Source organism: Eublepharis macularius, chromosome 19 (assembly GCF_028583425.1).
Source record: "Eublepharis macularius isolate TG4126 chromosome 19, MPM_Emac_v1.0, whole genome shotgun sequence".
NCBI lineage: Eukaryota > Metazoa > Chordata > Lepidosauria > Squamata > Eublepharidae > Eublepharis > Eublepharis macularius.
This window is the reverse complement of record NC_072808.1, coordinates 3,026,815-3,039,250: the sequence shown is the minus strand read 5'-3', so window position 1 is coordinate 3,039,250 and position 12,436 is coordinate 3,026,815. Positions and strand designations below refer to the sequence as shown.

The window sequence follows — 12,436 nt, the reverse complement described above, 5'->3', positions numbered from 1 at the left end:
ATTAGACCGTCGGAAGGGACCCTCGCCGCCTTGCTCAGCACCACTTCTTGCTTGTGTGATTTGACTTCCCTTTATGCAAGCAAAGGTTAGTTGGGTCTTGTAGCGTTCTTGCTAGCTTGAGGAGGAGCAGAGGCCTCAGTGGACTGGAGCTGAGCTGCTCTCAGCAACCTGCAGAGGTGTGTTGCAGGTTTGGGGGAGCCTTGCTCCGGGTTCAAGAGAAGCTGAGCAGAGTGCTCATATTCTACAAGTGCATACTATTGCTCCTACCTAATGGGGAAAAAGGATGTGAATTAAAACGCAGAAATACGTAATTGTTCCCTAACCTTTGACAAGGGGGTAGCTTAAACCCTCCAAAGGTAACAAGACATTACCTGCAGGGGCTATTGCCAAGGGGCGAAATAAATGACTGGAAATTCCTTGATTTCATAGGCCGTAGTTTTGAGTGGTTCACAGGCGTCCTCCCCTTTTTACCAGTTTGTGGTTTTCAAATTTTTAGATATGAGACTCATTTCTGTCCCTACAGGCCACTCTCTTAGGTCATAGACACCCGTCGTTTTCCCATTCTGCAAACAAGTGTATGTGAGCTCTGGAAATGAATGAAAACGCACTGGCTCGATTATATCCCATGGCCACAACTTAAGAGGTGCAGTTTCCCTGCTGGCTTTGTTAACAGGCAAGAAGTCTGTAGGACCAAGTTACGTTGTGGGTCTTTGATCAAAAACTCTTGACATAGTTTAGTCTTTAAAATGGGGTGGAGGGAATAGAGTAGGGCAGTGGTTCCAGACCAATTTTTTTACAACTCTCCCCCCCCCCCCCCACCTCTGCATTTACAAGATCCTAGAAGTGTTTAGGGGTGAGTGGGTAGGCTTAGTTTAAACCCTTTCACATTTGTTCCAGTCCAAATTGTGCATTGACTGTTGAACATACGTTTTGGGTTTGTAAGGCCGTGGACATCAAGCAGCATATTTAATAACCTGGTGGACAGTATGTATATAATTTCACAGCAGCCTGTTAGATTGTAGAAATATACAACGCTGCTTCAGTGCGGTATTTTTTGTAACGGAGTGACTTCTGCGCTGCCTGCAGTTGTATGTCAGCGGGTTGCATCCAGCTGAATTTTCTTGCTCAAGTATGTCAATTTCCCCTCCTTATTACAGCCCCATCCTAAGTGGCTTTTGTCCATACAGGTTCCTTTTCTCCCAGCACAGCCTTTTTTTGTGTGTGATCACAGGAGACCCTCTCACCGATTTTTACCAGTAGAGCAGCGGGCCTGTTATCTCCCCCATTATCTGCATAACTATTTTTTTTTTTTTTTGCAACTTTTAAATTTATTTTTTTAAACCAAACAAACAAACAAAAACAATGTACAGAAGTAAAAATCTGCATAACTATTGATTGGAGCCACAGACTTCTTTTTGTGCACAAGATGCCTTAGCTTTATTGGTACCTTCATTTTTCCCTACCAGAGTTAATAGCAGCTTGAGAGAGCTCTTCCTCCCCAAGTGTTACGGATTTGATTGCTATCAAGGTTCCTGCTCCTGGATTTTTGTTCCAAAATTTCTCCAAGGTGGTTCTGATCATGTATCCTCAGTATCGTCTAGGGTGGATTTTAGCACCCGTCGTTTCCCCTTCATTTGCGGGAGCTGAATCTTTTGTCAGGAAGCACACAGACTTCCCTTTTTAACATTCGGAAAGATTCTTCTGGGGCTGGAGGAAACTGGGCAGACAAGGGTATATCTGTGCTGGATGGTTCTAAAATGACAGAAATACGTTGCGCAGACTCTTAATGGATCAATGGAAAAGCAGTGTTTTATTCATTTCCGAGTATGATGAAACTGTGCTTTGCAAAAGCTGTTCAAATAGGTACTGTGACTGACAGGAGCTGAGAGATGATTCACATACTACACTTTATATATGCCTAGAATTACTTTTATTTGATTGCATGAAACGCATGATGGAGGGTTGTTAAAGACCGGAGACAGACTCGGGCTGTATCCTTTGTAAAGTCTGCAGAATTCTGGAGTAACTGGTTAGCCTTGGGGCTGGGCAAATCATGAATTTTGTTTTTATATGAGGCGGAGGGAATTCGGGCTTTTATTTCCTGTAGCTTCTGTCAGAAGGAGCAAATTTTGCACTAGAACCGCTGTCACCTCTAAGGCTCAGATCTCTGATGCCTCTTCCGCTCCCAGAACTTCCGGAAGCACTTTGGTGCCCTGCACTTGAAGACTTTACTTCTGTGGAAATAAAATTACGCAGCTCATTATGAATTCACTCCTTAACTGGTTAAAATACATGAATGGGTGGTTAAATGTCCTACGGTCCACTAGGTAAGGCAAAAAGAGGAAAAGGGTTGGGTGTAAGAGTCGTTGAATCACACACCGTTGCACTAGTGCAGCTAAACGAGAATAATGCTTCAGTGCAGAAGCCGTGTTGTTGCATCAATACGGCTGCTTCATGTTTGGGTCGAGAGGAAGTCTGTTGGGATGAGTGATGAGAAGTCCAGCCTCTCTATGTAAACAGGCCTTGGAAACCCACCTTGCTTAATATGAAGCTGTGATTCCCTGAACAGGAATATTCAGGATACTTACGGATGTTGACGGCAACCACTCCATCATTAGACAACCTATCAGGAAACATAACAGAGAAGTGGAAACCAAGTGCAAATTTTAAATAGGACATATTTTAAAATAAGTGTCAAAGCATTCTACTGCAGCCGAAAAGTTGCAGTCTTCATAGACCGTGAGGTGAAGTTATGGCCTGTTAATCAGTTTTATCCATATACCCTATAACAATATGGATTCTTTAATACTCAGTGTGTGGATTCTTGTACCCCATAATTCCCCTCAAGGAAACCTTATTTATTTACTTAATTTTAGCCAGCCTTTCTCCCCAGTAACTTGCATTGTTCTCCTCCGTTATGTCCTCACAACTTGTGAGAACATATGAGCGGCCCAGAATCTAATCCTAAACTTGGCCTCAGAGTGAGAATTTAAAAACTTGCAGTGGATCAAGTACGGAAAGGAAAGATGTTTCTACAAACAGATCCAGGGGAATCTCCTGGGTGGGGAGCAAGCAATCGGAGGAGTAGGACCAGCTGGCGATGGCATTCATCAATAAGTACTGCCTAGAGGATACTGAGTCCAGTGGCTAAGACTGTGTCTCACCAACCTATTTTCCTCTCCTTCCAGAAGCTTGCTGTAGGTGGCAATCTCGATATCTAGGCCCAGCTTATTGTTCATCAAATCCTGGTAGTCCGTTATCTGTCTGGCTGTGTCCTTTTTGGCCCTTCGAAGAGCTTCTTCCAGCTCTGCCAGTTTCTGCCCTGCGTCCTTGAGGGCCAGCTCCCCGCGCTCTTCTGCCTCTGTAGTGGCTGCCTGCAAGTTGGCGTACTATGAAAAGGAAAAAAAAATGCATGGATGGATCTCCATTTTAGGGACATGTCTCTCGGTTAGGGTATTGCTGCAGCTTGGATTCTGATCAGCGTGGCTCAGGCTGTCCTATGACGAAAGGAATGTCACGTGGCTGTGGACATCTCAGTGGCCTTTAAATGCTGGGGAATGGTTCTGGCAAAGTGCCCGTCCAGGCCGGAGGTGGTGAGGTGGGTACAACCTTCCTCTAAGTAGCCTTCCTCTAACTTAAATGTAGTTTTTTCCTCCAACAGAAGAAAGCCTGGAGAAAGACTTCAAACTTGTGCCAAATGGAAAGTTGGGGTGTAAATACTTTAATAAATGAATAAACGTTGCTCAGTGGAGTGGTAGGATAGAAATAGGATACATCTCTGAAATTCCTGCCTAGCTAGTGGATGGGGCTGTGAGAAGAAAAGGCAGCACTTTAGATTCTGGGAGAGAGAAAGAAACAGTCATAGATTTCAATACAAACAATCTAGATGATGCTGGATCTCCCTTGGAAGGATCTGCTTTCTTTTATGCCTCTGCCCTTCCACCTGTGCTTGACTTGCATATTTTTAAATAAAGCAAATACTACGTAGATCCCATAACCCACCAGCGCCATGTCTTCCAAGGGAAATCAAGCCAAGTGGTAGCCCTGAAACTTCTCACCACTCAAGAGAAGTAGGGCGCATATAATTGTTTGAAAAACATTGATGATGCTATATCAGTAATAGACAACAATCAAAGGTCACACAGAAATCCAGGGCTTTTTTGTGACTGTTCTCATTAGTACTGGTTTACGGGTACCTTTTTTAAAAACAAAAAAGCACTGCCTAAATCTATAGTAACCAGATAATCAAGAGAGACACAGAAAACACTATCTAAATACCAAACCATGACCAACTTACTGCAACCCAGTAAAATGTAATGACTCAAATATATGAAAAGTGAAATGCACAACTTTATTAAATTTGTTAATATTACTCTAAATGCAGCAGCTAGCTACATCAGCTCCAAACAAAGCTGCTCCCAGAGTAAATAAAGATATTTACAATATATGCAAACAACAATAAATTGAAACAATCTTAAACGGCGTGAACTATTGAAAAAGAGACCACCAAAGGTCTAAGATTCATATAATTCATTCAAGACTTGCGGAAACACAATCAGCTTAGTCAAGCATAACTTTTTAATAATTAATACTATTTATTATGCATGAACTTTTTGTATTGAATGTTATCTTTATATCCTACAGCTGTAACTGCTTTGAGAAAGGGGCATCCGAACACGGGAACAATAAAGGTTGCTGTGTGCATTGGGGCATAAGAAGAACCACAGAAGTATCAGTGATAGGCCTTTCCAGTTGACTAGTTTCCTGAAGATAATTTAAGTGTCAGATATCGTCATCAATATATCTAATTGTCAACATGGCCAAATCTGTGGATATTTAAATCCAGAGACTGGAGCCATGAAGAGACAAGTCAAGTTATTTCTACAATCATGATAAATGCTTCAGGTTTGCAGAAATCTATTTTTTTTAAATGGTGGGTTAACCCTCCCCCCACCCCCCAAATAACCACAGCACCTGTAAATTTAAGAAACAAGTTGATCTCAGTGGTCATTGCTAGGCAACAACATAGTCTTACAAGCTTTCAAACCTTAGTGATGATGACACACAAACACAAAAACAAGATATTGGGGAGATCAATTATGAAATTCAGGACTGCTACATTGGATAAGATCTTCAAAAGGTGAAACTATAAATCAGAATATCTCTGAAATTTGGGGCTATAGGTTTGGTATAGGAATATCCAGAATTCCTTTGAGAAATTGTGTTAGCGTTTTGAAAATCCTTTTATGTTGGATCCAGCATTCTCATTGGAGAAAGAAGTTAACTTAGCTGCTAATGATACCTTCTTCTACCTAACATGGAAACTTGCTCCCTACCTTGGCTGGGCCCATTCGGCCACACAGATTTATGCCACAGTAACCTTGAAGATGGACTATTGTATGCTCTGCCTTTAAAGACAACTCAGAAATTTCAGCGAATGCAAAATTTGGCCGCTTCCTAACTAGCTGGAGCAAACCACAATATATTGCACCTGTTTTGAAAACACTTTGTTGGTTACCAGTTTATTTCTGATATCAATTCAGGGGGCTGGTTATCGTCTGTAAAGCTGTGTGTGGCCTATAGCCTATTATCTACAGGCCCACTTCTCCCACTGTGACACTCTGCTTTGTGGATCAAAGTTTGTTACAGGTCTTATCTTGCAGGCTGGTTAGAACTGCGTCTACTTGATCCTGAACTTATTCAGTAGTGACCCCTATGTGGTGGACCAGCCTTCCTGAGGAGGTTAGGAAGGGCTACTATGCTATTGGTTTTTGGATGTGATGCAAAACTGAGTTATGCATTTAATATGCATGGACAACACATGAAACTGATTATATCAGGTCAGACCATTGTTCTACTGAGGTTAATATTGTCTAATCTGACTGGTGGTAGTTCTCCAGGATTTCATATAAAGGTCTTTTAGATCATACTCTTAATCCTTTTAAGTGGAGACACCAGAAATTCAACATGAGACCTGCAAAAAGATGCTCTACCTCCCAAATAATTTATGTAATATTGGGCTTTGGTTTTTCAGTATTCATGATATCAGATGTTCATATTTTAAAAACTTTTATCTCTATTAGCATACTTTGAGATCTTCACAGGAAAAGACAAGTTGAAGGTGCCATACTCAATGTTCTTTAAGTTCCTTGAATTTTTTTCACTATAAGAAGCTTCCAAGTAAATCTCCCAACCCTTTATTTTTATGGAAAAGTTGGTGACACCAATCTGTATTTGGAAGACAATGTCAGTCAATGGATCACTTTGCATCTATCCCATAGAACTCTTGATTTTACTCACAAAAGACTTCAAAACTGATCTTGGCAGAATAGCTAAGAAGATGTAAAGGAATAGGAATTCTTACAAGCTCAAAAATGGATCTGAGGAAGTTGATCTCCTCCTCCAAAGACATTATGTTGGCTTGTAGATCCGCATTTACTATGTGGGCAGCATCCGTATCCTAAAAAAATCAAACGTTTAAAAAAAATCAAAAAGGTCAGAGCAGAGGAACAAGATAGGGGAAGGCAGGGTGATTTGGTATGCATGTCCATTCAAATTTATTCTGTATTGAGTAATTGCCATATGGGTTGTGATGACTTGAATGTCATGGGCGTGTATTGGCTAGTGTCTGTGTCTTCTCTAAGAAAGAGTGATACCATCCCCTCTTTGTGAGCATTTTAACATTTTTTAATTTAAAAAATATTCGGAAGACGGTTCCAAGCTGTAACAGTCAAGCATAGGAGGACCACTTACATTTTAAAATGCCCAATGACCTGATAACTGGAGTAATTTTTACTTTCTTTATATAGATATAATTTAAACTTAGATGTTTATAGGGTATGTAGATCAAGATGGGTAGCTGCGTTAGTCTGTCTGTGTGGTGGGGAGTGCCCTCATAGCTGACTTATGGCAACCCCTGGTGGGGTTTTCATGGCAAGAGACTACTAGAGGTAGTTTGCCATTGCCTGCCTCTGCAACCCTGGTCTTCATTGGAAGTTTCCCATCCCATTACTAACCAAGGCTGACCCCGCTTAGCTTTTGAGATCTAACAAGATCAAGCTCAACTGGGCTATCTAGTCAGGGCAGTCTGTCTGTAGCAGTAGAGAAGAGCAAGAGTCCTGTAGCACCTATATGACTAACAAAATTTGTGTAAGGGTAGGAGCTTTCATGAGCCACACAGCTCACTTCTTCAGATACTTGAAGAATCTGAACTATCTGAAGAAGTGAGCTGTGGCTCACGAAAGTTCCTACCCTACCACAAATGTTGTTAGTCTTCTAGGTGCTACTGGACTCTTGCTCTTTTCTCCTGCTATGGGGTATGTGTTCCTACCCTCTAAAATTAGCACAAAAAATCACTTATTAAAAAAAAAAGTAGTGAAAAATAGTGAGCAGGAGTAGGGAGACCATTCACAGAAAAGCAATCCCCTTCCTATCTAGAGATACTCACAGTCTTGAGGGTTACAAACTCACTCGCTGCAGTTGCATGTTTGTTGATCTCATCTTCATATCTGTCATGGCAGTCCAGGAAGAGAAACAAGGTTTGTTAGCTAAATGAGAGAGACCAGACCACATTACTGAAAGAATTTTAGAATGGCTTGATCCAAGAGATTCCTCTAGAAGATCACCCCATTCACCAGCAACAACAGCCGCCGCCAGATAAATAGATGGGAACGGGAGGAAGAAGTTCTACTTTGACTCATGGCCAAGCTACAAGTGACAAAAGGCACAGGTTGGACACTTGTCAGCTTCCCTCAAGTTTGGATGGGAAATGTAGGCGTCCTGGTCTTGCAGCTTGGCTCTCCGACTGCTGTCCAATGGACTTTTCAACTGTCACTCATCCAACATTCCGCCAAGCTGCCTACATTTCCCATCAAAACTGGAGGGAAGCTGACAAGTGTCCAACCTGTGCCTTTTGTCACTTGTAGTTCCGCTCTCAAATTAACATCTGAGTTGGAGAAGAATTTAGGAGCCATAATGCTTGCCTCATATTGAAAATGAGGATTATTTGTCCTTGAGGTTCATATTCTGAACCAAAGAATTATGAATCTGGGCAGCATCGCTAAGGCAGGCGTTTCTTGCGAACCACCGCTGCAACATGGATCTGCCTCCACGTGCTTGTTTCCGAAACAGCTGTCAATAATTTGCTTGTGGGGACTGGGTTTCTGAAGCAATATAGGCCTGGGAAGTTACAGCAAGCAGGAAAGAAAGAATTTACTGGTTCTTGTAGTCTTTAACAGTGCCTTGCATCTGGTTCAGCTCTCCAACCATCCTCCCGTTGTCTTTTTTCAGGGTTTTCAGGTTGTCCCTGAGATTGCCGATGTACGCATCAAAAAGGGTCTTGACGTTGTTTCTTGAGATTTTCTGGCCTTGTTCCTGAAGCAGCGTCCATTTCATTTCCAACACTTTATTCTGTTGGTCAAGGAAACGAACCTGGAAAAGCAAAGATCCAGAATGTAACATAACATATTGTGAAAGACAAATCCCAGTGCAGTCTTAAGCCTAAACGTGGGATGCTAACACAGTTGTTTGTAGACAAGTTGTAGATTGTATGGAAGCCACTGTGGTTCCATGCAGGTTTCTATCACACATAGGAAAGAAGTAATGTAATGTGGCAAAATAAGACTTCTGTGCAATGGGTATCCTAGTCATGTTTAATTATGTAAGAGTGTTTTGAGGAACCTCAGTACAAACACTAGTAGCTGCTACTAGGAGTGTGCACTGGAAAAAAAATCCATTTCAGTTTTGAAGCCATGGGTTCCAAATGAACTATGTACCATTATTGGGCTTTTTTTCGGCAGGGGCATTGCCAGCTTGGATCTAATCCATTTGTATTTTTTTGTTATCATGAGTTTCATATTTTTACAGCAAGGGCCTCCAGGCTCTTTGGGGCAGCTGTGTTTGCACTTAATGGCACCAAAATCACACAGAACACAGTGCTCCCTCTAAACCATTGATCCACTGAGTTCTCTTCATGTATCTTTATCCAATGTTTTCTTATTTCCTTGCAAGTCCACCACTTATGAAAAAATGTTGCATTCATGTTCTGACATTTCCAACACTGTCTCACACATTAGCACACAACACAACAATGTCACACACATTACTCCTTCCTACCAACAGACTTAATTAATAATGTAAAGTTTCTCTCCCCTTGGGATCCAATTGGTGAATGCCCTTAAGGAAAACAAGATGCTGCCAGGCAGGCCCAGGGCCTGCCCGCTGCTGCCACCACTGCTGCAAGATATGAACCAAAATGAAACACAAAACCTTTTTGGTGGAAGGGGATTATTACAATTTGGTTTCATGGATTTAGTTCATCGTACCAGAAGCTGTTTAATAAAAACAAAACAGTGATTTCTGGGTGTATTTCCATTTCATTTTTTTCATTTTTCATACCAGTAGCTGAAACAATGATAGGAGTTGCAGCAGGAATTATCTGCTGCCATCTTAAGCTATGTCTGCCATTGAAATAAAAAGAGAAAGTATTTGAAATGTCCTTCCTCACCTTATCTATAAAGGAGGCAAATTTGTTGTTGAGTGTCTTGCGCTGCTCCTTCTCCTCTTTACGAACTTCCTGTATGTTTGGGTCAATCTCCAAGTTGAGAGGTGCCAGTAGAGTCTGATTGATAGATACTTCTTGGACTCCACCAAGTGGCTGAACTGGGAAACCAAGAGCCCGCTTGCCACCACCAAAACCAGATCCAACTAACCCAAAGTTTCCAGCCCCCATGCCACCAGTAGACTCATATCTGTTACCAACATGACTACCAAAACAGGCTCCAAAAGCTCTGCCATGAACTCTCTGAGATCCATCTAGATTATAGAGGCTTTGGCTGCCAAAGCCACGGCCACGAACAACCCTACCCAAATCCGATCCAGACCCACATCCTCCAGAAGCAGAGTTGGAACTGAAGCCAGTGCGACAAGAGTTAGGAACAACAACAGAAAAATTACTCAAGATTTTCCTCTGGGTCTTTACAGTGGTTTGGTAAGCCATTTTAGCTAGACTGAAGACGCAGAAGGAGAAAGAACACAGAGTAGAAGGTGTGCACGTTGTCCAGGACGAGAGCTGTTATTTTATATGCATTATTGAAGAAGCAGGGTTGGCTGTGAATGATGTGGCTCATCTTATTTAATGGGCTGGGTATTCAAGTCCAGCCACACACACTGTACCAAAAAACACAAATAAGCAATTTTATTTGCTAATTACTGACATTCGGTAAGAACAATTACCTCTCCTGGGAACTAGCAATGTTAATGAGTTCTACCTGTACTTTAGCTGTCAGGCAAGACGGAAGTGTTTTATTATTAAACTCACTGAAGCCCATGAAGAATGTGGTCTCACTACACATTTTCCATCTCTAATTTCTTACCTCAACAAATTCTGTGGTAAAACTCAGCCATGCCATTGGATCAACTGCCATTTTTTTTAAAAAAAATTCACCATTACTCTGAGTGGTGGTGAAAATGGAAGCCAGCCCAGGACAGGGCTTCCTTTGCCCCTGGTGAGTGCTTGGCAGTCCTATTATGGGGAGAATATTTAGAATTAGATATAACAAGGTGGGGACCCACAAGCACTTACAGCGACATCTCTTTTCCCCCTTTCCTACAATTTCTTCTTTCCCTTTCCTGAAAGCCCCCATAGCCGGTCCGCCTTTCCTGCTTTCCTCTCCTTCTTAGCCAACTTACCTTTATTTGCTCTCCTGTCTTCAGCTTTCCTTTCCCCAGGCAGCCTCTCCCTGGAAAAAGTCTGGCCCAGTTGCATGGTGCTAGCCACAGGGCTGAGCCAAGTTGTGTGGTGCCAGCCACGTTGGGCCCAGTTACATAGAGGGGGATGTCTAAAGACTTGTGGGGGCATCTCATTTCCCCCGTACCCTAGTCCCTACACTATTTCCTCTCCCTCTCCTCCTGCTGTCCCCATATCCTCAACTTTCCTAGTTTCCTTCTCCCTCTTCCACCTACTAACAAACCTACTTTTCTCTGCCCCCATCTTCCACTATATTTATCATTTATTTACTTTATATATACCCCATATGGAATCAAAGCATAATTTTCCTTTTTGCCATTTTATCCTTACAACAACGCTGTGAGATAGATTAGGCCAAGAGTGTGTGACTGGCCTGAAGTCACCCAGTAAGCTTCCACAACAAAGCCGGATTCGAACCTGGGTCTCCCAGATCCTCCCAAAATAAGGAGGGCTGCATTCACTCACTTGTTTTTGCTAAAGCCCCCACAGAAAGCTCCACTCTTGCTTCTGTTGAGAATAGCCTAAGGCCTGGGGGAGGAACTGCCTTTTGGATTCTCAGAAGTGCAGAGAGTTCTTATAACTGGCAAATGACTCAATCTCGTTCTCTTCCCAGTCACCCGCTCTTTCTTGCAAAAACAATTCTACAGAACTAAATAAAACATCTAAGAGAGAGAGATTCCTACAGATTGTGTTACGTGCCGTCAAGTTGCCTCTGACCTATGGCGACCCTATGAAGGAAAGACCTCCTACAGATTAAACATATCTTTTCCCAGTTCAATTGGGGACGAAATCACTTTTTCTTACTTTTGTTTCTGTATGTTGTCTTTCAGAGTAGCTTTACCACACATTTCACCATGAATGTGTGTGACAATCTTACCATTTTGAAGATGTTGATCAGACATGAGCTGTTCACTCAGCCCATTCCTTCTCCCCTTTCCACCCACCTCCAACCTACCTTTTTCTGACCCCATCTTCAGCTAAATTTATTATGTAGTTACTTCGTATATACCTCATTTGACTGGGTGACCTTGGGTGTCATTCTCCTTGTCTGCATTTTATCTTCACAATAACTCTGTGAGGTAGATTAGGCTGAGGGTGTGCGATTGGCCCAAGATCACTCAGAGCGGGACCACAAGTGACAAAAGGCACAGATTGGACACTTGTCAGCTTCCCTCAAGTTTTGATTGGAAACGTAGGCATCCTGGTCTTGTGGCTTGGCTCTCCGACTGCTGTCCAACGGACTTTTCAACTGTCACTTGTCCAACATTCCGCCAAGCTGCCTACATTTCCCATCAAAACTTGAGGGAAGCTGACAAGTGTCCAATCTGTGCCTTTTGTCACTTGTAGTTCCGCTCTCAGTGAGCTTCCACAGCAGAGTGGAGGGATTGTGGCTCAGTGATAAAGCTTCGACTTGTCAAGACACACAGACTGATTGTTCTAAGTGACTTCAACATCCATGCTGAATGCTCCTCATCCGAACCAACCCAGGATTCCATAGCTTCCTTGGCAGCCCTAGGCCTCTCTCAAATAGTGTCAGGCCCACACCAGATCAGAAGGCTTTGTCAATTTGTACAGAAGGAGGGAGATGGCTGCTCAGAAGGTTTGTTTATTTCCTCTTCTCCTCTTAGAAGGGGAGGTGAAACTGACAGAGCCTTCATAGGCAAAGAGGAAATTAACAAACCTTCAGAG

The 12,436-nt window shown here is 42.4% G+C and overlaps 1 protein-coding gene across 1 annotated transcript; it reads right to left on the bottom strand.

Annotated features, from left to right (window-relative positions):
- Window positions 1–1,630: 1,630 nt before the first annotated feature.
- LOC129346419 (keratin, type II cytoskeletal 6B-like) lies at window positions 1,631–9,997 on the bottom strand. Its single transcript, XM_055003771.1, has 7 exons — window positions 9,506–9,997; window positions 8,216–8,430; window positions 7,448–7,508; window positions 6,365–6,460; window positions 3,169–3,389; window positions 2,589–2,623; window positions 1,631–1,752 (listed from the first exon to the last, which is right to left on the bottom strand). The coding sequence occupies exons 1-7, from the start codon at window positions 9,995–9,997 to the stop codon at window positions 1,631–1,633; spliced, it is 1,242 nt and encodes a 413-aa protein (XP_054859746.1).
- Between the last annotated feature and the right edge of the window lie 2,439 nt (window positions 9,998–12,436).

Excerpts from the sequence above, each read along its gene's own strand:
- LOC129346419 (XM_055003771.1), bottom strand. The coding sequence starts at position 9,997 with ATGGCTTACCAAACCACTGTAAAGACCCAGAGGAAAATCTTGAGTAAT. Across the intron at positions 2,624-3,168 it reads CTGGAAGGAGAGGAAAATAG|GTTGTCTAATGATGGAGTGG; the intron begins GTTGGTGAGACA and ends GTTTCCTGATAG. Across the intron at positions 1,753-2,588 it reads AGTGGTTGCCGTCAACATCC|AACCATCCAGCACAGATATA; the intron begins GTAAGTATCCTG and ends CTGTCATTTTAG.